This window comes from Anser brachyrhynchus, assembly GCF_964034855.1.
Source record: "Anser brachyrhynchus genome assembly, chromosome: 5".
NCBI classification, from domain to species: Eukaryota; Metazoa; Chordata; class Aves; order Anseriformes; family Anatidae; genus Anser; species Anser brachyrhynchus.
This window is the reverse complement of record NC_137699.1, coordinates 11,277,643-11,303,461: the sequence shown is the minus strand read 5'-3', so window position 1 is coordinate 11,303,461 and position 25,819 is coordinate 11,277,643. Positions and strand designations below refer to the sequence as shown.

The following is a 25,819-nucleotide window of genomic DNA, read 5'->3' as shown; positions in this document are numbered from 1 at the left end:
AGTGGTTATCTCCTTGATTTATTTCACACATTTTAAAACTATACAACTACTGCTTCTACGTCAAGTAAAATTTCTAAAATACGTTTACACATCAGTTTGTAATCCTGACTGATTGTTTTATGATGTCTTTGAGCCCAGCAGTTTATGTGCAGGGCAGTTAGGTCTAAAACACCAAATGGGCACAGCGCTGGTATGTGGCACTTCCAGAGTGAGACACATGAACAAAGCCTGAAGAGAGCGTTACTGTGAGAAGTAAGTCTTTACTGATGTCAGCAACGAAGTCTGTGAAAGCAGACTTTGCCTATGAAAATATGCACCTCTTTTTTGGTTTGGTTTACTAGTTGTATTATTGGCTTTTTGACCAATAACAGAAGCTTTTATCTCCTCGGTAAAGATGACATCAAATTGTGGGCAGAACTTTTAGTCTTTCTTTCCAGTAAGCAATTAATTCCATTAGCAATGAGTTTTTCTCAAAAAAACAAAACAAACGAAAAACCAGTACACTGGCATCCTTTAGCTTTGCCTTTTTATTACAGTTCTGAAGCCTCTTAAGCAGCTCTGCCTCTGTATAACTCTATCACGAGTTACACAGTTGTTTTAAGATGTTGAAAAAGGCTGAGGGACGTGTGAGAAAAGGACGTGATTTTTTTTCACGTTCACCTCCTGACCGGGACTGGCTGCAGGTGAAAGGCTCCTGCAGTAACCCCTGCCTCAGGATGACCTCAGGTGCACGACTGCGGGATGAGTGTGAGGAGGAATGATGAGGGGTTGCTGCGGTCCCAAGGAAGCTCCAAGAGCTTTACCCTGCTGAGCTGTTACTCAGGGCATTGAAAAGGTCTGTTCCAGTCGTGCTCGGTCTGCTTTTGGGTACTGACCCAGGAGGTCTGAGCACTTGCAAGTGGTGATGGCCTCCAGAGCGATTGTGAGTGATTGGCACCTTCCAGGACTTGGTCCCTAATAGCACCAATAGATCCTCTTCATTGCATTTAGGGAAAAAGTATTTGTTGATTTATTTTTTTCCCTTTTGGCATTAAATATATTTGGTACAAATGTGGAGGTTGAGGAAGACATCTCTATTTGAAAAGGTATAAATACTTGCGGGTTGCAGTTTGCAGTAGTGAGGGAAATAGTAGAAATGATCCTTTAAATGGGATGGGGGCTTTCCTTGGATTTGGGCTGAGCTTGCTGTATGCTAAGCAGACCATCTGTCTAATAGATGTTTGAATCCAAATTAGAGCTGCACTGCCCCCCTGTGTCCTCAGAGGAAGACTGTGTGTGAGAAGGAAAGCGATTAGGGAAAGAAACACTTTCAGGGCATGGAGTTGAGTCCAGTTTGGTACAAAGAATGCTAAAAAAAAAAAAAAAGAGCCCGGTGATTCCTGTGCCCGGCTGCTTAGGAGGACATATAACCAAATCCATTTAGTCTGTTCAGGGCAGATTCTGCTCTAAGTTTCACCCACACCATACAGAAAATGTGAAGAGTCGGACCTAACTGCTTGGAGTGTTAACTTCAAACCTTGCTTTCCAAGCATGCATTCCTTGCTGAAATATTTTGGAAGTTATGCATGATCTGCTTTTATGGACAGCAAATTCAGGCTACAATGAAGCCTTGTGTAAAGACCTCGGGTATGCAGACTGCTTTCTGGCTGTTTGGATTGTGAAGCCATTGCTGAGACTATGTGCAGAGGTAAAAAACTGCTGGCGTGAGGTTGCCTGGTTGTATCTCGTGATCGTCCAAAATGCTGTGTTTGGGAAATTTAGAAATGTCCAAAAAGCAGAAAAGGCTGAAACCTCTGTAAACCAAAAGGGTACAACACAAACGCAGGTGCCCACGCAGCCTCCAGGCTACTGCTGCCAGAGCTTGCAGCCCACGGGGTTTAGCCAAAACACTCCTGCGGCATTCACTGCGTCAAGGACAGCTGCGTTCGATGGCCCAGAAGCGAATGGCTTGGCCAATTCCAGCTCAGGGCAGAGCTGCACAGGGGTACAAAATGCTGGGGTGTGGAGCGAGCCACCGGGCGACAGCCCCCGGGTGTGCCAGCAGCCCCTTCCCCGGTGCTGCCCGCGGTGGGGCAGGCCCCTGGCCGGCCCCCTCCACTCGCAGCAGCTCCGGCTCGCTGATGGCTGAGGATAAACCTCACCGAGTGTTTCTGAGCATTAAAAAAATGGGCTTTACAGCACAAACTTGAGCTTTACAACAGAATTAGTCTGTTCCTGGGAGGATAGGTGTCAGAAGAGCAGCTCATTTTAAAAAGGCAGGTAGTACACTTAAAAGGAATCAGAGTGGCCTGCAAGAATAAGTAGATCGTATGGGAAAATCAGTGCCAATATGTAGCAAATTGTTGCTTGTTATCTGGTGCCCTCTGGTGCTGTGTACAAATCAGGGGTTCACTGGAGGGTCACACCCTCTCTCCTTTAAGTAGCTCAAGCTGCATATTGAGCAGGGCTCTCCTCCCTCTTCCTGTGCCTGTATATTTCAGTAATTTCTCTTTCCAACGAGTTGGGCTTCTGAAAGGCAAGCACAGAGACCTGTATCTAGCAAAACAGAAGTAACGATAGCAGACAGCGAGAGAGGGAGGCAGGAGATGGAGCGCAGAAATCTGGTAAGGGGCATACAGGCTGCTGGGGCGAGAGGGCACAGATTTGGGATAAAAGAGCAAAGTATTAGTAGTTAAACAGCCTTGTACCCAGTTTGCTGTAGTGGCGACATAAAAGTGGCAATCTTAATTCTGCTGTTTTTTCAAGACAGACTCTTTCATGTTGTTGCACTCACAGATTTTTTTCTAGGGGAAATATGTAAAAATAACATTAATAGAATTATTTGTTGTCAGATACTTCAACTTGGAAGCTGAAAGGCAAAATAAAACACTATAAAGCCACTGAAACTCAATTTTAGTTTTATTGAATTATTATATATCCAGCTGAACCTGCTTGGGAATTATATTTACTGCTGGCTCAGTGCAGTTCTGCCCCGGATCCGGGTCCAGATTCGGTCTTGAGCTTCTCTAAGTATCACGTGGTTCAGTTCTAGGATTTTGAAGTTCAGAAGGATGAAGTTTGGCACACAAATGATACAGCCATTAAGCAAAACCAGTCGTACCTACCCAAAACCATGGTGAAGAAAGGCAAATGCCTGATGAATTAATAGGAAAACTGCATAGCTGCACTGTCCGCTGTGCTCTGACTGTTGCCATACAAATGAAGCAGGGGGTTGGGCAGCCCAAGCAAGGCAATAAATCTTCTTCCTGCCCATGTAACTTGGACAACAGCTGCTGAGTACCTGTCATAGCTTCTGGATGTATGACTTGGCTACCAGTCAGAGAGTTCCAGTAAACAAGAAGGGTGACCTAAACTTGTACCAGGCGTGAGTATCAATGAACACTAAGGCTCAGTTTGTGGAGGCAGGTGACCCCTAGCACCCACCAAGTGAAACGCTACAGGAATTATTCTAAATTGTGACAATTTGCAATGATTCACATGGATTATTCTTCTGGGGAAGATCTCTTGAGTAACAGTGTTTCTCAGCCTTCCAGAAAAAAATGTTATACTTAAATTTGTAAGTAAGTTGTTAGGGGCAGATCAATAAACAGAAGTGAGATGTGGGAAGTCTTAGAGCTAGAGCACATGAAATTTAAGAAGTTTATACACCAGCTCAGATTCACTCTGGTTCCCTGGATTCTCTATGTGCATCACATGTATGGTTTGAAGTTGTCTGAACAAGATGTCGGTGTTTTGGGGTTGTTTCTGCTGTTGGAAGGTATTTGCTGTGCACCTGAGGTGGTCACTGTGTTTTAGCATCTTCTCTGTGTCCACCAAGCGGTCTGCAGATCCAAACAACAAATCACAAGTGGGGATTGCAGGAATTCACTTCAAAGCACAGGTCTGGTTTCCAGCTCAAAACAAAATGCTTTGGTAGATGCAGCCACTTCAGGCTTGACATACAGTCAGTACTTGGCAGACTTATAAGTTCTGTTTTCATTAGAAAATTGACGCATTTGTTATTTCTCTTTTCCATCAAAAACATTGCCTTTAATGCAAAACCCTGAAGATCTTTTAGGTCAAACATTTTGAGCAAGAATTGAACAGCTGTCTGTTGCTGGTGTGTTAGAGTAAATTGAAGAGCGTAGAGTCTTGTGCTACTCTGGATGGACTTCCTACGCCTGAGTTTGCTTGTATAAACTGCTGCACGTGGGACATATCCAGACCTCACAGTACAGCAAAGGAACTCTTTTTGACTGCTGATACTGATCACCTCTGGATGATAAGATGATGGGTTTCTCTCTTTGCTGTAAAGGAAAATCCTTTCAGGCTTTATTCCTTATGTGTTTTCAAATGTTTAATACTTACAAAGTAATTAGGTGAAAGGAAAAAAAAAGATATTTTAACAAATTATTAGATTAAAATAATTCTGTAAAAAGCAGCTAACCTTTCCTCTAGGTTTCAAACAGTGCATGCTATTGCACAACAGACCATTTGCAGATTTAATTGTAATTTTTAATAAAAGAACATGATTGTTGCTATGCAGAGTAGCCAGCTTGAGAATGCACTGAAGGCCTGGAAGAGTTTGCACAAAATATTTATTGTTGTATCCTAGAATGCAAAAGCAGTACAAAGATGTTCAAATCTTGAATTGGCCATAATCTTCTAAAGCTATCCTTAGAAATGCAGTTTTTTGAGAAGGATTTCAAACTACATAAAGTACTCACTGTAGTAAGGTGACTATTAGTGTTAAAAGTCTTTCTTGCTAATCCTTGTTGTTAAGAATGCTAAACTGAAAAACATTCTTCAACCCTTTAAGCCCATTTTTGCCTCTGGCAAACAGACCAGGGTCATACACGGTAGCCAAAAGAGAGTGGAAACAGAAAACACCCTCTGCTTTATTTGGCTTGACAAAAACTTGCATGTTCTGGTCAAAGTGCTTGAGATTTGAAATGTCAAACTTTTTGAAAATAACAAGTAGGTGTATTTTTTGTCAGCATGTTCCAGTCTTTTGATTGATAGCTTTGATAGGATAGATATTTCTCAAAACAATAAAAAATATTGGACAGAGTGTGAGATAAGTCCTTGAAAGACCTGAGCTTATATGAAAGAGCCACTTAAAATAGATATTATACAGTCCACTCTGGAGCTCTTTTAACATTATGTTCTGAGCAGAAGCATTCACATTTATTGTGCCTAGATATGGAGGAGCACTTTTGGAAGTTACCAATTAGATACTTTGCCTCCAAAACATTACTTTGATAATCCATTTCAGAACTGGCACTTGGTTGTCAAGGCTGATGAAATAGAAAAAGTGTTTTTGTTTCAGTAGATATCCCAGAGGATATAACTTTTCTTCTACTTCATTCAAAATTTGGGCATGTAATGTATGTTTGGGTATATGCAGTGTGTACGGTTGCACAGTGAGCATAAAATGTGTTTACTCGATTTTGGTTTTCAGTTAAATCTTTCAGTGCCAACAAGGAGGAGACTAACCTGTTACTAGTTAAGTTTCTCCTACTGAAGAGTGAAGACCACCTATTTCAAGATTTGTTTTGGGCAGGATATGTGCAGTCATTGCTGAGGTGTTACCTCACAGCAGTCCTCCTTTTCCCCTTGTCACAGAGGAAGCATGTCCTACAGAACCAGCAGGTAACCCATCGGACCATCATTTCGTTACCAGCTAGTGTGGTTAACGTCTCTCGGGTAAAGGCAGGCAAACAGTAGGCAGAAGCGAAGATGGATAAACCCCAGAGGAAGTGCGTGTTTGATGCTGGTCCCTGTGTGCCTTACAGTAGATATCATCCATGACCCAATACACAAACAAAAGGAACCTCAGAGCGTACCAAACCTGCCCAAGTGTTTTGGCCATGACTTGCACGTGAGTGGTACATCGTTCTGTGGTGCAACAGGTAGCTTTGTTAGCATTTGATGCATTGCAAATCAAAGAAGCTGACTTTCCTCTTTCTTGCTCCTTATTTGCCAGCCGACAGACTGAGCAAAAATTTGCCATCTTGCCATAAAACAAAAAGGAAGGCTCAGAAGCTCTCTTATTCTTAAGTTTCAAACTGATAGAAGGGAAGTGGAGAAGCTACTAAGTATGCTGAGGGCTTGGTGGCATAGGTTTGATTAGGTTTAAACTGCAGAGCTGTGACATTTGTAAGCGTCCAGTTAAAGGCAACGTTAACGACAACAGACCCCTTTTGCTTTTGTGGCTTTGCTTGCCAGCTACAATGTCCCATATCAGAGCGGGAGGGTCAGGAGGAGAGGAGAAAATCCAACTGAAATTTAGCAGCTTGAAAAAAACCCAAACGTTTATAATCAGCTTGAGAGCTCAGTGGATTTGCGAAATCGTTTGGGATTAACAGGCTATTGATTGCTAATAAAACAATATTTAGCTTTGTCTGATGAACAGCAATGGAGAAAGGTGTGGGCACCTTGTCAAACAAGAGCCATTGAGGACGGATGATGGGTTAAGTGTGGGGGTCTGAGTGGCAGCGTGGGTGCCCGTTCTTCAAGGAGAACTTGTCAGTTGTTAGTGAGGCTGGTGAAAGGAAGGACGCCAGCGCCTGATGGCTGGGGTAGTATTGATGCAAGTTAGCTGACTAATCAGATTGAAAAAGTCCCATGGTATTTATGTCACTTTAATTTTCATCAAACAATTGGAGACGACAGCACTCTATTAAGAAGAGGTTGATCCAGAACTAAAGCTAAATAAATTAGGGTCTCAGTTTAATCAAATTATCCCTCTACTGGCCTTGGATTAGCCGAGGGAGACAGCGTCGGTCTTGGCACTTCTGATTGGCCGATTTATTTTTTTTTTAAAAAGGAGCTGGTGCAAAGAATGGGAGATTTAACACACATAGCTACTACTCATAATACCTCAAACAAGCACCTTTTTTTTTTAAAAAAAAAAAAAGGTGGAAATTAATATTTATCAGGACAACTTGCAGTTTTACTGAAGGATGTTTCCATTTTCATGTTAGTGAAATGAGGCAAAAATCTGTCGAGAAAAGCTAAAACAAGACAACTTAGAAAAACCTGGCATAAAAATCTAAATACGAGCTAATGCTACTTAATATTTATATTTTTGATTTACAACAGATACCTTAGTTTACCTACTTTGTTTTAATTTTATTTTTTAAATCTTTTGATTACACATTTACATTGTGCTATTGTTTACCCTCATTATTTGTGCAGGTTTATACACTTCTTCTTCCTATTTTCTTTAAACCTCTGAGAGAAGCTTTTGGGGTACCTAGATCATCTCCAAGAAAATAATTTTCCCAAACTGTCTGGTATCTTCTGGAAAATGTTTTCAAAGTTTTTCAGAGTGTGAACTCCTGAAATATTCCCGACTGGTGCATTGTCAAAATCACTGTGTAAGTTCTGTCATTTTTCTAGATACGGAAGCACAGGTAAGATAGCACATCCTTGCTGCAAATAACTAAATTAACAGTCTGTTAACTAAGAAACTTATTTATAAAAAATATAACATGATTTATACTTCCTGATGTCTTTGTTGAAAAAGCAAAAGCAGTTTTGCAAGAAAAGTAGTGTCAATGGATCTGGTCCTACACTCGATTGTGCTTTTTAATTTTTTTCTCTTTCTCTGACTTTTTCTAACTTGTTTTTGTCTGCTTATGTTCATCAGCATTGCTCCTCATTCTGCTGGGGCAGTCATAAGTTAGGGAGAGTGGAGCTATACAAAGAAATTCTTGTATTTTTATTACATCCACCAAAATGGAGAGAAAAGTCTGCGCTGTGATCTAATGCACATCAAAGGTAAATCACACTGCATTTGTAAAAGACATGAGAAATATGACTCTATTATGTGGTCCCTCCCTCTTATTCTATAATCTACAAAATTTCACACTCTTCCTCTACTTCCATCTCAGGTGTGCTTTTAAAGATATCCTTATCAAACCCTGGAAATTTAGGCATTAAGCACTGGATTCCCTAAATGTCTATGAAAATATGTACTAATGTTCTTTTCATTTATGATTTCTAATTTTTTGTTCAGAAAAAAATATTGCTATCTAGGGTTCAAACAATTTGATCCCAGTTTTTGGCACAACTAAAATTTTTGCTTCAGTTAGTTTCTCCCCATGAATACAGAGCCAAGCTGTTTGTGGTGGGTTTGATGTTTTCAGGGCTTAGGTTTCAAAGGAACTTTGAAAAGGTGTTGACAGACCGTTTGTCAAAATACTTAGTATCCGCTATTGTAACACTAAGTATCTTGTAGATATGTAAAAAATATTATGTCCCAAATAGTTATTTTTGAGGGTTTGTTTTTAATGTACAGAGCTAGCAGTTCCACTAGTTTGACCTGTTAGCAGATCTGAATGCCACAAAATGCCCGTCCCCACTTGTGTTCTTGCTGAGAATGAATTGAGACCATGTTTTTTTCCACAGTAAGATGTGTCCTAAGGTAAACAGTTGATTTTACTTCAGATGAGAATAGGATTTCTTTTGTAGTTTACCAAAATGATCTTTTACTCTGAGTCCAAGTATTATTCTTTTTTTCCCCCCTGTGGAAACACAGATATTTAAAGATGAAAAAGTCTGAATTTGTTACGTAAATATAATCTGTCTTTGAACACTGGCTCATCCTTAACGTGCTTACTTGTAGTTTAGTCTGCATTTACCTTTTGGACATCAACAGTGAAAGTAACTGTGAAGTTCAGTTACTTTCTGTGCCCCTAAGGTTGTTGTGGTTTTTTTGTTTGTTTGTTTGTTTTACGTTAACTGATTGGCATTAGCTCAGTTGGGCACAGTCTGTGTGCCCAAGCACCTGAACTTTTCCTGTGCTCCTCAGGCTGCTGCACAATGCAGGTTGCATGGAGGCACCTCTGTAGTTGTGTGTACTTTATTTCAAAGTAGTACAACTTTTTCTTCGCCATAGTTTTGCAAAATCCCTTTTTGAAAAATGCTCAATAGCAGTGTCTGTAGAAACAGTGCTACATTTCAGGCCGTACATTCCTGTTATTTGTCATTCCTCCATGCTGAAAGTGAACTTTGCAACTGGGGAGCAGGGAGAGGGACACCGGGCCACTTCAGCCCCTCTGCAGCAGCGGTGTGTTTCCCTGTGCCACCTTGGCAAGCGCAGGTCGGTGGGTGTAAAAATGGCTAGGTTTTGGCCCATTTGGAAGGATAAATCAGGGTAGCAAATGGTCAGATGAGTGAATGCTGGAGATGGTAGGACTCCTCCGCCTGGTAGCAAAAAGGCGTTGGATCATCTTTTCTAACTGTGCCTCGAGACAACATTCACGTGTAAGGGTAAAAGCTATGCTCTGAGTTGTAGAGGGACTAGGTGATGTATAGGAAGAGATGCTTGGTGTTTGTTGATTTTCTGACAGGTTGAGAAATGCTGCTTGAATGTAAAAACAGAGAAAATAGAGAAAGAACAGTGAGTGATTGGTGAAAATGGTTTGTGTAACATAGTGAGTGCCATACTTAACTTAACCCTAACCATAATTTCAGGGGTAGTTGGTTTTTTTTGGGAAAAAAAACAGCCAACAGGGACCTGCTGAGATGAAAAACTTAATAGCATGGTTCTTTTTGCATCCCATACTTGCCACTGGCAGCCCCTGTCCAGCCCCACTCTAGCTGGAGACGTCGTCTTACTTTCCCTCTCTTAGGCCTAATCCTCCCCCTACCCTAATGTCTGCACAAACCCTACACAGGGTCCCCTGGGCGTTTGCCCAGATGAAAAAATATCTTACAACCCACTTATCTTCTTTCAGAATTAAGGGGAATATGGGCACCATTATCATACTTATAAAAACTGACTGCATGTAAATCCAGATTAGTGATCCTGCTTTTAATATTAATCATTTTTCCCCTGATGATAATTATAAAAATATTTTTATTACTCTCCTCTGTATCACAGCTTGTTCCCTTCTGCATGCTAAATGGCACTAAAATTTTCTGATTTATGCTTCATTTAAATCTTTCCATGCTCTTAATTAACAAAATCTAAACTCACCCTTCAGCTGAGAGTGAATAAAGGTGTAAGGAAATCACTGCCATTAATGATGCTTTACTTGCAGTGATGTCCCCCTGTAAAACATGAGGTTTCTGTACCTTCTTCCATTGCACCTATCGCTGCTGTACCTACGCTTTCCATTGCAGTGACAGCCTAGTGAGAACCTCCTCGTTGCAACACATCACAAAGACATACTGGAAAAGGCAATATCTGCTTCTAGACCCCAGACTGCTTGCTACAAAAACTGTGCATAATTAGTTTAATAAAATGTGCAACCAACTGTGATGGGAAGACTGAGTACAAACAGTAATTCCCATCATACTGTGTGGTTTTGGGAGTATCGTTCTTGGCACATACATGTAGCAGGCTGGGTTTTTAGTATCAGAGGAGTATAGGATAACATTTCAGATGATCTGGGCTTTCTAGATAGAAAATGCTTCTGAAAAATTGTTTTGAGTCTTGAGCTTTACATTTCCGTGTAGTTATCTGTTCTGCTGGATACCTTGAGTGGTTAAAACTGAAGAATGTAACTCTGATTGCTATGTACGTTTAGACCTATGCAACTAAGAAGCAATTGGGTTTGCTATCATTAATTCTTTTTAACACCCCCCCCCATATATTTTACACAGAGTAAAGTAATTTAATAATAGTTTTCTCAAAAATGTTTTATTTGCTCTGTATGCAGTTTCTGCTAACACACTTTCTGTGCTTTTGAGTAATGACAAGCACTGTGGTGACGCAGGTAGAAAATAAAGTTACATGTGCTTGGAAATCCAGATGAAATACAGCCTACAAGCGATATGATGACCATATTTTGTGCGTGAACACCCTCTGACAGCCTGCCCACTGATGCGTTTCCAGAGCTTCAAAAAAAGTTTGAAATGCAGTAAAAAATTGTAAATATTTGAATTTTCTTCCCCTTGGTCTGGATTATAAAATAGTAATCCATTACATTGTAAATCTTCCTGTACCATGCAAATCCCTTTATAAGGATTAGGAGATGGTAACAAAGATGATCATATTTCAAGAGGTGCTGGTGTAAACTATATGCTTCTGCTGTCATACAGTCTTCACACATTCTTAACCCAACATGTTATATACATTGTTCCAAATGAACAGGTGCTTTACATTTATTGAGAATCTTAATTCATGCAATGACAAAAAAGAAAAAGATTTGGTTACAAGGCTGGGCAGCACATTCAGTCTGTTATTCTCTGAGCGGATTCAACAATAGCTAAGGGCATGCAATGGAGCAAAGACTATGCAATCAGTGACCCCTTGCCCCTTCAGTGGGGGAGAATTTCAGTAAAACACAAAGAAGCTGCTGTTCCTGCTTTTGCTGCTATCAGCCCAAGGACTACGTACAGAACAGTGGCTGTTGAATCTATTTCTGTGATTAGCTCTTTGAGCAAGAGTAGAGGAAAAGTGTGTTTTATCGTTGTGCCATTTTTCTCATTGGATCAGACCCTGCTTAGGGAGAAGGCAGAAGCATCTGGCTTGCCTAGATTTCTTGTGTACATTAGGGGTATGCAGTGTTTTGCCAGCATTTTGCACTGCTTTCTTGTCAATGAGTACTTAGGAATTGCTATGAAAGGAAAAAATTCTGCGAGGAGCTTCATTTTAGACCGTTAAACAGCATTTGCAGAATCCGTGTTATACTGCTGTATCTATAGAAGTAGTTCTGAATGGATAGGGAATTGGAAAACAAAGCCGGATTTGTGAAGGAGTCTGATTTTGTAGCTCTTAGAACAAATTTCTTTTTAAAATCTGTTGTTCTGGTCATATCTAAAATCAGTTTCCATGTTTAGATTTTTGATGTTGCTTTGGGATAGCCTATAAGGATGCAAGTTCTAGGCAAGTCTAATCTCTTTATCTAGTACTGTTTTGAAAAGCCTTTCTTGTTAGCTGTGAGACGTAAGCAAAAGCAGTTCCAGTATTTCTGGAAATGCTTGTACTAGCACAGATGGGAATTTCAGTGCTTTTTGCTACTTGAGGGTGGAAATCTGTCACTCTGAGCCTGGGGCACGCCATTGGGATGCATGCAGCGTCCCGCTCGGGGCAGAAGGGATAGGTGTGTTTCCCTCAGGCCCAAATTATGGTGAGGAAGCAGAAGAGCTCTGGTGTAACCTGTCCTACCCACCGTGACCAGTATTAGCTGCTTTGAGCCACAAGCTTAGCTTTTCTGTATTTAGGTGCTTCAAACTACTTTTCTCTATTTATGTGAGGCTCACTGCTGTAGAAGCCTCTGGGTGTGCTATGTTGAGGGGTCACCACGGGTAGGAGGGCACGATGACGGCGCCCCGGTGCGTGCGAGGGGCTGTGACAGGCTCGCCCCACAAGATGGCGCCGCGGCGGGGGCGGGCGGGCGGCGGCAGCCGCGCGCTCAGCGTTCGAAACGCAACGGCCGGCTCCGCGCGGGGGCCGCCGCCGCCAGGGGGCGCGCTCGCCCCCCCTCACCCACTCACCCTCCCAACTCGGTCCCGCCCCTGCGGGCGCGCTGCTGACGCGGGGGGCCCGGAAGCGGCGCACGTGGGGCGCGGCGGGCGGATGGGGTCCAGGGCGGCGGGCGGCGGGGAGGGCTGGGGGGGGCAGGGGGGCGACGGGCGGGAGGAGGAGGAGGAAGAGGAGGAGGAGGAGGAGGAGGAGGGAGGCGCCGAGGGCCCGCCGGCACAATGCCTCTTCTGCGCCAGGTCCGCCTGCCCCCCCCTTCACCCCCGTAGGAGCGTCGCGGGCGGTAGGTGCCGGCGGCTAACGGCTGTCTGCCCGCAGGGCGTTCGGCGGCGCCGAGGAGGTGTTCGCGCACTGCAGCGCCCAGCACGGCTTCGACGTCCGGGAGGCGGCCCGGCAGCACGGTGAGGGAAATCTAACGCTGGGTGTTGCTTGAGGCTGCCGTGTGTTCAGACCGAGGCGGTGATTAGAGGGGGGTGCGTGTAGTGTGTGAAGTTGGGGGCGCGGTGATCTGGACTAGTTGAGTGCCGAACTGCTGAGCCTCTAATTCACGTCCTGCTGCCTGTGGAGGAACGTTAGAAAGCAGGGGAAGCAGGATCGGAAAGAAAACTATTCTGAGAGTATGCATTAAAAAATGGAGAAGGATGATGGCATGGGAGCTCTGCAAAGCATTTGGAAATCTGCACGTAAAACTGTAAGATCCGGTCTGCTTGCAGTCTAAAACCCCCTGGAAAGGATTTTGAGTTTAGATGGTATCCTCTGTTTTCAAGGAAAGTAAATAATTACATGTAAACTGTCGCTATTTCTGAGCTAGGAAGCAATTTTAAATAAAAATCAGCGTGTATTCTTGATGAGTAAGAACAGGTTAATTTTCGTTAAGTAGAAAGCTGAAAATAGGAACAAAGGAGTACAACAACCTAAAATATCAACAAGGCAGCCTAGTAGGAGATAATGTCCTGATGTAGAGTTGCTTGCCAAATGAAGGAAATCCTTTCTCATAAGCCAAGCTTTCATGTCTTCTGTTCTTAATTTGTGGCAAAAGTATCTGTCCTGAAGGTGGACATGTCATGGTTTGCTCCTAGAGAGTGAAATTGTAAATGGGAAATTAAGATAGGAAAATGACATTATTTAATGACGTACATCCCGAGGGGAAGCTGGCCACTTGAACAAGTAATTAGTATTCATATGATAGTAAAACTTGTGAATTTTCTGTAACACGCTGTCTCTTTTTTCTTTCATTCCAGCACTTGATTTTTATGGATATGTTAAACTAATAAACTTTATTAGACGGAAGGTAAGTGTGCCATGTATTACTTTTGTAATTTATGTCTAGAGAATGCAAAATCAAGGTGTTATGTTTCCAGCTTGCTTTTTTAAATAACTGTTTGAAACCTTGTATGCTAGAAATAAGAATTGACCAAAAAATAGCAATTGATTGGTTTCTTTAGGTGCAAGCATAATTGTGAAGTTGTTTTAATTTTAAATGTACTTAATTAATGCAACGTGTATCATTTCCAGAAGAGAATTTTCATATTTGCAAGAAGTCCACGCTATGTTATATCACATTGCTTTGTTACTTCGTCTTGGTCTTCAACTTAGATGTCTCACTCCAGTTACGGGTTCACTTCTTGATGACTAAGTTTCCTAGTTCTCGTGTGTGCTGGTGCAAAAGAATCTTTCCTAGGAGTGTGAGCACACTGCCAGGAAGGACAGCACTTGATCACAGAATTTAAAAATAATCTCTGCTAAAATATCAGAATCAGAAAAGCTGATGTGAACCTATAGGTTTAAGTTAGACTTGGCTACATTTTGTTTTTATCATGACTTTGATGTATGTTCTTTGGTTGTTTCATGAATCTTTAGGTCTATACTGAAAAGCATCTATACAGTTAAGTGTTTTTTACTTGAATCTTCAATCTTACGTAAATCCTTCAACAGTTATTTAAGGTGTTATTAACTACAGGGTAAGTCTTGCAAGTGGAAAAACTGAGGTCCAGAATCTGACCTCTCATTTTCCTAAAAAGCATTACCTGGCCAAATGCAAACACGAGACAATGTAACATTTCTGTAAGGTGCTGTGCATGTAAAAAGACTTAATGCAATTGGGATGTTAGTTTCATTTATTAACTCTCTTGTAAACTGTGAGGCTGACACAGCTGAACACCTGTGTAAACTTGGTTTATGTAATGTAATCCTGAAGGTGTCCTTCAATGTCTGGTAGTCTGCTGTGCTTCACTGCTTGTACTGAGTTCCACAATCCTGTAACTTTCTGGATTTTGCAACACAGACTAGCTTAAAAATGTATTTTTATGCTCATCTCTGGTCGCCATGGTTGTAGTGTCACTATGCTAATGTGAATGCTTGATGTCAGAGCCAGGATGGAAGCTAGAAGTTTTTCTTTATTGTTCTTGCTAGTTTGGCTTTAAAGCAGTATTTTTCTTATTTGCTATAAAACTACTTTTGTAATACACAATTTATTTTAATGGGTGGAAGAAAAGACCCGTGCCTTGTTTTCTTGATTGGAATTGAAGGTCTGGTGTTTTCAAAGAAACTCACAAGCTCTTCTCCTTTTCTCTAGAAACCAACAGCAGAATATTTGAAATCACTCAGCAGCCCAGTGCCTTGGGATGGAGAGGAGTATCTGAAACCAGAGCTAGAAGATGATCTCCTGCTTCAGTTTGGTAAATAACTGCTTTTCAGTATGATTACACTGTGTCGTGGGGTAAATGTGGTATTAAGAGTCTGTGTCACAGAAAGCATCATCGCTACTCCTAAATTAACTTGAGTACTTGAGAAAGTCCACGTAATAATTGAACTAAGGACATTCAGTCACTCTGATATTTTTACCACAAATTGTATGCTGATTTTTAATGGCTGAGGTGTTCATAGCTCTGTTTATTATCTGCATTCACGTATAAATATGATGTTCATAGTTGAGATGCCATATGTGGTAATGAAGCAGGTCAAAGAGGCATTCTACCTAAACTTCAGTGGAAGATATATGGGGCTTATAAAGTGTCTAAACGCAAATACTTAAAATCAGGTGCTTTGAATCAAGAATGTACAAGTGAGGAGCAAGCAATCTGCTGTGTTTGAAGAGCTTCATATTTTTTAGGTTGGGTCTTCGGACCAACCAAGTGTAGGATAATACAATGGCATAAAAGAGTTCTGCCTTTAGCGGTTCTAATGATCTTTTTGTTAGAAAGTCTTGAGGGAATTCAGTTTGACTTTTGAACTTACTTTTGCTGTCTATGGTCTTCCAACTATGTATCTGTTTGGCACTTCGCTGTGCGTCTTTCTTTCCCCAAAACCATAAGGTACTCAGGGCTTGTGGAATTTTTCTACTCCATATAGTCTGCCCTTTTCTAAACAAGCCCTGCTGCCTGATGGCAGAGATAATGCATGCTAGATGGATAATGCATGCATGTCCATTCATGGGTTACATCAGGGTTTTCACGTTTCACTGTGTACTTTCCAGCCTAATGTGCACTCTGTGCCCATGTTACTGTCTTCTGCAGTGCTTGGTGCTTTCAGCTGCCTTAGTGGTTGCTAAGAGTTACAGATAATATGAGCATCTGCAAATTTTGTTTTAAATATCTGCTTTGCTTCAATCTCATGGAACAAATAGTTTGTTTCCTATCATTACAAGATAAGCATAGCTGTATTTTGTTTCCTATTTTTAATGAAGTCTCGTGCCTGACAAGCTGGCAGTAGCTTCATACTACATCCAGAAACATAGCAGCACTTTTTTTTTTTTTTTTTTATCATCTGACATCTTTTGAATTCATCAGATGCATTTATCAAGAGCTGAATGGGTCCTACTGCTGGATCTAAGTTGTGGTACTTAAAAACAATGTTTCATCTACATTTCTTCTACTTAGACTCTTCTGAGTTCTCTGTGTGGAAAAATAGAGAATAGCACTGTAATTAACTAAAGCTAAAACTAGTGTCTCATTTATCAATAATCAAACACAGGTATCTGAAGAAGTCCGAGTTGTGGATTTATTTGCTTTAACTTTGAGCTCACGTCTGACATCATGCTTTTAGTGAATAATATTGTGTTCTGCAGTTAGTCCTGTCAAACTCAGTGATGTTTCTTCTAAAACACACTATATTTGCAAATTGTTCAAAGACAGATATAGTAATGTTGGTAAAGTAATGTGTTTATGAGCATATTTTCTTCTCCATTTCATCAGATATAGAAGATGTATGTGAACCTGCCAACATGTGTTCTAATGGTTTAAATGATACGACAGCGCTTGAACAATTAAAATGTGCAGAACACAGAGCAAGACTCGCAGAAGCAGCCTTGGCTAGAACACAGGAAGATCTTCAAAAAATGAAGTAAGGGCTTGAACTGAGGCTTTTTTTATTTGATGTTTTAGGCAAGGTGAGATGTTCATGTTGAAATACCAACAAATTGAAACAAGTGGTAGAATGTAACTATGAAATCAAATTAATATCTTGTGCTGGGAACGGATGTTGGCTTCACTTCTGTCTTAGACATAGACATACTTCTGTCTTGGGTTAACCCTTGATGAAATTTAATAAACCAACTTTTCAGCTACTTTTATTTTTAAGTGTGGGTTCGATTAGTAAGAACATTAAATGTATCGCATACAGAAATCTAGGCATCCCAATAGCTGTGTCTGATACTTTGAAATCTTGAGGTCTTCAAAAAAACAGATTGACGATGCTCATGCATAAAATGGGAATTTAATGTTCTTTTGAGATTACACAGGATTAAATGTTGTATGAAAACATAATTTCAAGATAACAGCTACAGTGATCAGGGACTGAAAAACTGAAAATGTATTTAACAGACCTGGGAAAACAAGTTAAGATTTTCTGTTGAAAGGTAAAGCAGAAAAAAGCTTGATTTGTAAAATACATTTGAGGGCTTACTGTATGTTCTGAGAGTACATACTTATTATTGTTAGCAAATAAGTATACCAAACTAAATTAGTTTTATTCAAATCCTAACTACTATCACCGGTTATTTAGACATATACAAAATGGACAGTTTTGTCTTAAGCAAGGTTTAATTTCTGCAAGTAGTACTTTAAAGCATATGGCACTTCTCTCATATGTGTGTGCATTATGCATAAATTCATCATAAACAATGAGAATGAGAGAAATTTTTCAGTATGTGTAGCAAACTTGTTCAACTGGATGTCGTCTTGCCTGACTCTACCTTGGTTCTTTTTGATTTAAAGCAAAAAGAACATTTTCAGGTCTTCAGTTGCCATTTCTTTTCAACTCTCTAAACTTAAATCAGCCTTATATATTTCTTTTAGAGGTTAGCTTATCAAATTATCTGTTGGTGTAAAAGGGACTCTTTAGTTGTTCTTTTTCAGTGCAGGCTCTTCGACTCAGCAGGGATGGGCTGGCAGCAAAAATTAGCCAGATGTAGATCAGGTGAAGCAGACCAGTTGTAAATTATGGGCAGTTGCACTGTAGTAGCCTACATGCTGTAATTCATAGTGATGCTGATTTCTGCTGTAGGTTACTCTATTGAAAGAGATGATGTACAGATGTTTCCTTTCAGGTAGATGATATAGTGCTCCCCTCAACAAAATAAAAGGAGCTTGTAAGTGGAATGGAGCAAGAATAGCAAAAGGGACCTTAATCTATGGGAACTTGTTTTTCTACCGTCTTCTGTCACGGAAATAGGCGTATACCAGAAGGCTGGTTGACTGACTTGGGCTTCAGGAGTTAAAGCTAGGTCCAGGAGCTTTCTCATGCTTCACCTATCTACAGACCCTTCGTGGGAGACTAACTGTAACTTGTTTCAGTTGCAGTGTGATTGTATTATGCAGATGTTGCTCTTTAAGGTATGGAAAAAATGTTGCGTGTTTTAATGACTGGTCAGGATCAGTCATGCAGCTCCCTAGACATTGTTGCCTTCTAAGCGTGGGAGTAATAGTATATAAGGACACCGACTAAATGAGCATGAAATAATTCATGCAGAAAGTTTCTCCAAGCTTTCCAGGCTCAGCAGACTTGTTTGTGATGAAATGGAGGGGGATACAATTTCAAAAACAGGTAGCTGGAGGTGTTTTTTTCCTCACAAATGGTAACAGTTATTATATAAATCAGGTCACCTTTAGCATTTGATATAATTTAGAGATAAAAGAGCATGGCTTGTATATCTGATCTTTTTATTCCATCTGTGTCCTGTTTAGAGATGATGGCTTTTATTTGTATTTGTTTCTTGATTAAAAAGGTAGAGGGAATCTCCGCATCTAGAGTTCTTGTTTGGTACTTGTGTTGCATGCATAGGCTGGGGGAACTCTTGGCTGAATCCAGTTAAAGTAATTTCAAATCTGAAATTAAGTTTAATTTGTACAAAATGTTAATTTTAATTGTATGCCATACAATTTAAGTTTTATAAGTCGCGATTTTTATATCTTCAGTACTTATAAAAAGTAATAAAAACGTGAACTAGTGTACGGTAAAGACCAATATTGAAAATAAGATCTGTATCCTACCTCTATGTCAGGAAGTATAGGAAGTTTCTAATACTGACAGCCTTGTAGTGTGAGTTCCCTTACCACCTTCTCTTCCCCATCTAAACTAAGCACAGAAGCATTTAAAATGCCAGGACTGAAATAGTAATTTTGTTGTCCTGTAAGGATGGTACTGGTAACGAGGTGTTACCTGGAGCTTGTATAGATTCCTATGTAAGAAAATACGGCTTTAGTTAAAGGTCAGTGTTGGCTGCTTTGGATCGGTCTAGGTCGGACTGTAGAACTTGAAGGAATACCGTTTGGCTGAAGCACTTTTGCTCTTCCACTTGATTTTATATTGAAGTGTCAGTTAGAACATTATAGTATGAGTTGTTCAGTTGTCAACCTTTAATTTTAGTTTCCATGATAAAACCGTAGGTATGGGTTCTTTCATCCAAAATTCTTCTAAAATGTTCATCAATTCTTTCTTGGAGAAGTGAGAACATAGCATACATACAAGGAGTACGAGGCCATGGAAGAGGAAAATAAGTATGGAATGTGAATAAAAGCGGAAGTAAAATAACGTGAATTTTAAGCTCGGAGTTAGCTTCACTCTGATACTTCCATTTTAAAGTGCTTTCTTCAACCTTCCGTGACTCATTCAGCTATACGTGACTTATAGTTCTGAAGTGTTGTTTGTGGTATTGAGTCCATAACTACATTACATACACAAAACATACGTTGTCGCCCTGTAGACTTTTACCATGGTGGTACTAGCTTTTGTACTAGGAAGTGCCAAACAAGGAGTTGCTACTTAAAAATAGAAATGAAATCTGAATTGGATTAAACTGTGGCTGGCACACAGATGAATACAGCAACTGTTTCACTACTAATACTGCTTAAAATTAAGAGAGAAGCGTGGATACCTAATGCGGCAAGAGTGGTGGACCATCGTGCAGCAGCCTCCAGGAGCCAGCAGAGGGAGATTGTGCACATTTAAAGCCGAAGCCGGGCCCATTGTTGTAAAAGCCCCTGTGCAGTCTGGATTCCTTATCTCTTTCAAGCTCCCTCCCCCCCGCCTCCTTTTCATGGTCCCATAAACATGTCTCAAGGGTGTATTTCAAATTGATTACAGACAATTTGCACAAGATTTCGTGATGAACGTGGATGTCGGTAGCAGCTCGTCATCCAACGCCATTGCAGACCTTCACGAGGATGAGGATGATGTTTACTTCAGCTCCTACGGGCATTATGGGATACACGAAGAGATGCTAAAGGTTAGAAAGTGATCTCAACTGCATCTGAGTAGGGCTAAAGAGGAAAGATGGGATGAAGCGGGCTGTGTGCCCGTAAATATACTGCAGAGTAGCTGCATTTTTAACCCTTTCTATACATGGTAGTTCTTTTCCTAGGAGTTGGGCTGAGATCCTTTTTTCAGTTTTATTTCCTTTCTATGAATCCTTTTTACTGTACAGGAAGAATTAGGGAAAAAAAAAAATCATTTACTCTAGAGACAGGCTTCAAGATGCTGCAGTATCTTCCACAACTTTACCTTGCCAGAAGCAGCTTTTCCCTGTATGCTTAAAAGATACATGATATAATGGTATGGTACAGATGATGAATATTTTTCTTCGGATTATTTTTTCCAAACAATTAAAATTTGTCAGGCAAGTTATCGTGGTTTCCTATTGCACTAAGTAAAAGCAGAAATTGGGGTCATTTGTGTGCCATCCAGCATATTGATAACATGACATTGAATAGCTGGAAAAATTGTAAGCTCCTTTTTTGTGATTAAGATATTAAAAAAAAAAAGCCTTAACCCTTAAGGGGAAACCTCTTCCTTTTTAAATTAAAAAATAAAAAATAAAATTAAACGTCCTATAATTGGCATGTAAATTAAAATCCCTCGATGCTTCCTTTCTGAGAAAAGGCCATAGTTAGGAAAGTTGTAAGCAGTTTTTTATGGCAGAAATAAATGAAATTCCTGCCTAAATGTATGGATAGAATATGGAGTTGCAAAGTAACTTCGTCCACTCAGCATATAAAATTTTCTGCTTTGTAAATCATTTAATGGCCCTAATGTAGAAATGCACCTGAACCTGTATTAAGACTAGTATAAGTGTGAGGTAAATTTCAAGGGAGAGGGAGTGCTGCAGAAGCACAAAGGTCTCTGCAGAGATAGAAGAATGTTTTCCTAAATGAGTAGTCTAGAGAAATATATTGAAAATCTGGAAGATAAATGATAGGAGTTGGTTTTTGTAGGTCAGTTGTATAAATAAAGGTGTCGTTTGAGCTGTTAAAGGGTATAGATGAGGAAGTCTTTGATTATGAAGTTCTTTATAATTGTGCATTTCTGCAAATGGAGTTTGGTTTCAGGGAATGTTTGTCAGAATGTTTTTAAGAAGACTTCAGACTTTTGTTCTAACCTTAGGAAAACATTGATTTTTTTGCCACACATATATGGAATTTTTTGCTCTATGCCAGGCTTTCATTTTGATTTTTTAGTATGTCAGTAGTATATAAATAAATGGGTTTGCTACATCGAAACTTTTAAGAAAGGGGATTTGCTGTGTGTTGTCAGCTTGTTTCTGACGGTGTTATATTTGGAAACCTTATTTTCCTCATGCCTAGTAATAGCAGGCTGAAGTTCCGATTTGTTTCTTTTGCTGCAACTACTTCAAAGCCAGGGAAGGATGGTTGTTACTTTATAATGGTCAAATGGCTGTTTTTCCCCCTTGCCTTTTCTCTTCAGAATTTCTTACTTATTAATAAGTTTCCCTAACATTTTATTTAAAAGCAAGAAAAGTATTGCATTGAAATGGTGAGTGAAAGAACAGAATTGATGAATAGAGAGACCTGAAGTGAATGACCGTGACAGTAGTGCAGTAGTGCATATAGTAGAGACACGAGCTAGAATTGTATTGATTTAGGTGGGGCAGTGCTGAGGCAATGTGAGTGGGCAGGATGGAAGGCTGAAAGCTTTCCAGCTGGCTGCTTTCTTGATTGATGCTGAACCTTGTGATTTTTTTATACTATTTTGGTTGTTTCAGCAAATCCTATTATATACTGCGATAGAAGTGAACTACTAAAAATAGTTGCTCTCAATGAATTGTTGTAGTAAGCCAACATAATTTTAAAGGATCTGTTTTATTCATGTTAATTGCATACACTTTGAAAGTAAAATTTTGTAAAATACTCCGTGACTGTTTGGGCCATGTGTATGGTGATCATCTTAACCGTTAACTGGAGTTTAGGGTTTTCAAGCATCAGAATAACCTGGTTTGTTTATATAATTTTTATGAACATATTCTTTGTTCTGAGTCTCTTTGTGACCTTTTTTCCTAATAAAATAGACTTTGTTCTTTCTCACTATAGAAAATTTCTTTAGTTTTGATACTTCTTATAAAAATTCTTATTTGCTACAGTAGAAGAATGTAATCTTGAATATAAACAGTTATATTTTCTACTCGAGTATTATTCGTAGTCCATCTTTATCTAATAAAAGATGACTTAAAAGATACTATTTTTGCTTGGCTCTAACATCTGACCTGCAACAGCAATTCCAAAAGGTATACTTGGCTGTCAATTTGTGCACCTGGTGATGCATATTAAGAGGATCAGTATATTACCTTGCTGATGGATCAGGCTATGCCACTAGCTTTCATACACGGAGATATTGTAAACGCTTCGTTATATGCTTGAAAACATTCCAGCTTCTCAGATCATGTTGAGTTATAGTTAGATCTCTATTTATTTAATTTAAGCTTTCATAGGATGGGCTGTACGACTTTAATTACTGACTTGTGTTCAGGCTTTCAGATTTGTAGTTTGTTCAGAAATAGAAACAGTTAATATGATCCATGACTCCTTTTGAGGAATCTGCGTGTCATGCAAGTTAAGAGCGTAGAATGATGCAGAAAGTTTTATGAGCTCATCAGTCAAATTTTTACCATTGTATAGAAAGCTGTTGTGTAAAGTTGATGTAGTATTGTCATTCTATTACTGCAGTTCGTGCAAGGTGATGAAGAGGTATTAAGAACTTTGAAGCATCCAAAATCCAGTGCAGCAAGTCAGAATAGTGAAAGCTATTTATTTTCTCTTCCAGAGGCTCAGCTGGCTTTATTTGCTTAGGGAATAAATGCTAAAGGATTTTAGTATGGAAAATATTATTGGAGAATCCTTATAAATACAGTAGCCACAAAACATCTTCAGGCCAAGTTAAAAGCAACTTTCTCAGCAATTTTGAACAATATCTTGTATATAAATAGGCCAAGTGAAGATTGTTTTTTCTGCTTTAAATCATAGGATAAAGTGCGTACAGAAAGCTATCGTGACTTCATATATCAAAATCCACATATCTTCAAGGACAAGGTAAGTAAAACAGCTCAAAATTCAGTAATTTCTGCAGTTTGTTTTTTTTTTTTTTTTTTAAGTGGTAGAAATCCTTCCGACTGGCTACTCTGTAGCTTTGGGTTGGAATATTGCACTGACAAGATTTGATTTAATATACTCTGGCTTTATTAGGTGGTAGAATGTTATTCAGCTGCTGGAGGGTGGACAGTGCTGATAACAGAAGCGCTGATCACTGTTGTCACTGTTATGTGTGCCATGTCGGGATGTTCATTAATTATGTTGGCGGGGTGAAGTTAAACCTTTCTCATCTAGTATATTAAGCAGAATCTATCTTAGAGGCACTCTTTACCAGAATTTAAGCGAATTTCTATTTGGGCCTGATTCAGTAACGACATCTTAGAAGCACTGTACAATTAGATCTGGGGAAGAATTCACATGCAACTGACTTGTTGAGTTGGTGGCATTTAGTATATCCAGACAAGGCTCTTGTTCGAGGACTTGGAACAGGGAACTGCTATTTCCCGTGCAGTGAGGAGAAAAGAGGCCTGTGGATGTTTATGATCCTACTGCGGTTATGACCCCAGTGCAGATGTAATACTCTTCTTGTCTTCTGTGTTTCTGTTGGCTATTTCTGATGAGTTTGGTGGCTTCTGTTTTGTGCTGTGTGGACTTGTATTCTGGATTAGCTTTCTTCTACTTACTGCTTACTGTTATTCAGCTGACAGGCTTATGGAAGGAAATCACTTCAGATTTTTATTTTGGTTCTGATAAGAGACTCTGTTAATAAGTGGTAACGTAAGTTCTTGAGTTGGAAGTTGTCCTAGGTAGTTTTACAGGGGGAGGTATTTCTAGGTGGATAGTGCATGCTCTGGATATTTCTCACATCAGGTTTCTTTTAGCAGCTACAGTGGAAAATAATGGTTTGATTTTTTGCCTCGGTATCATAAGCCTGTTTCTACTAAACATTGTGAAGCTTCTAGTGATAATGAGAGAACAAGCAAAAGTGTCATTGAAACATGATACTGCCAGTTACTTGAAAGATATGGATGATCAAAGAGCTGGGCAGCTCATCCAACAAAACAGAAAGATCAATAAAGAAACAAAACTTTCTTTTGAGTAATTAAGTTTCACAGATGCCCCTGGAATTGGTAACTACGAATTTTCACAGGATGTGATTGGTCTTAAGAATGTCTGTCCTAGTGGAACAGTGTGGTTTGGGTTTCTCCTCTGTTGTGTGGACACATACAAAATGCAGGTGAAGAGTTCTAGATAATGTTGCTTAAGACCTACCTACAGATGCACTTGCTCAGGCATTGGCTTGAACTTGTGTGCTTACTTGCTGGTTTTCCTTCGTGTGAAAGCATTCAGCTCCTATAGAGAAGGTTATTTATTACTATTACAGCATCTACAAACCGATTTCTGAACTCTGTTTTTATGGCAGTTTTTTCTTTAAGATACCTCTTGCCTCAAATCATAGTGTTTCCATCCAAACCCTGTGCGTTAAGGTTGAGTGGAAAGAAAGGTTATCAGTTGCGTTGAGTTGCCAATAGTTTGCATTCAGCTGACCAGTGCTTTGCTTAATATCTGACCAAATTTTGTGTAGCTGTTGTTTGGTATATTGTTATGGAAACATATGGGATTTTCTCAAAAATCTAGCACTAAAGTGAAATCTGTTGTATATTTCCACTGAAGAAAGTGTTCAGTTGTTAGGCTTAATTTATATATCATATGATGCTCCCAGAATGATATCAAGTGACATGTCCAGCCTGGGAAAATAGGCTGATTTCCTTTAGAAATTTGATTATAATTAAAAAATATGAAAAGAACAGCGTCATGTTTTATTTCCTAGACTCCTGTAATATTCTTAGAACTCCCATATGCCATTTCTCGTTAGAAAATGTGTGGCAATGCTTTTTGTTGTTTCTGAAAGGACAACTGCGAGACTGGCTGTAGAAGTTGATTCAAACAGCTTAGTTGATGTTACTGGCTTTTAATACAAACCTGCAGTATCCCTAAGAGGTGCGTTTGCGTGAATGGGATGATAACACAGCATCTGTTTGTTTGTGCATACTACATTCAGAACCAGTCAGCTTATTCTTTCAGGATTCAAAATAAATTATTAAAACTTGAATGAATCCTGTTCTTGTTGTCTTTGCTATAAACCTGTCAAATGTACTTGAGGTGAAAATAGGACAAATTCCTGCTAGGACAATTCCTAACAAATAGTTCAAGTGATCTGTCTTGGTAAAAGGAAATGTGATCCATTTTACAGAAAAAATATTTTCGGTTAAAAACAAATGGTATTTTCATGCTTAAGTTTCTGTTGTAGAATATAAGTTCAACGCAGGTATCATTGGGATATTGAGGAGAAAAGTGTGTTTTTAAACATTATTGCTACTAAAAGTTCATTGATGGAATGAATTAAATTGACCAAATTACTTGACCTTCTGTCTTTCTGAATGTGAAGTAATATTTTCTGTTATGAAAGCTAGCCTATCAGTTTTGATTAGATGGCAGAGAAGGATGTGATGCTGCAGTCTGTAATGGTGTAGTCAAATCACCAGTCCAGCTGTTCCAGATTTCTGGTGAGAGGCCATATGTG

General features: G+C 39.6%; 1 protein-coding gene across 4 annotated transcripts in view; it reads left to right on the top strand.

Annotated features, from left to right (window-relative positions):
- PRMT3 (protein arginine methyltransferase 3) overlaps positions 1-25,819 on the top strand; it is a 158,814-nt gene that overhangs the window by 88,153 nt on the left and 44,842 nt on the right. For 3 of the 4 annotated variants that reach the window (XM_080592414.1, XM_080592416.1, XM_080592417.1), the window contains 6 exons: positions 12,737-12,819; positions 13,660-13,709; positions 14,994-15,096; positions 16,612-16,759; positions 20,000-20,141; positions 23,170-23,235. In XM_080592414.1, the coding sequence (XP_080448540.1) occupies positions 12,737-12,819; positions 13,660-13,709; positions 14,994-15,096; positions 16,612-16,759; positions 20,000-20,141; positions 23,170-23,235 (592 nt within the window). Of the gene's footprint in view, positions 1-12,502; positions 12,658-12,736; positions 12,820-13,659; positions 13,710-14,993; positions 15,097-16,611; positions 16,760-19,999; positions 20,142-23,169; positions 23,236-25,819 lie in introns of those variants that run through there. The other variant, XM_080592415.1, reaches the window with a different exon arrangement.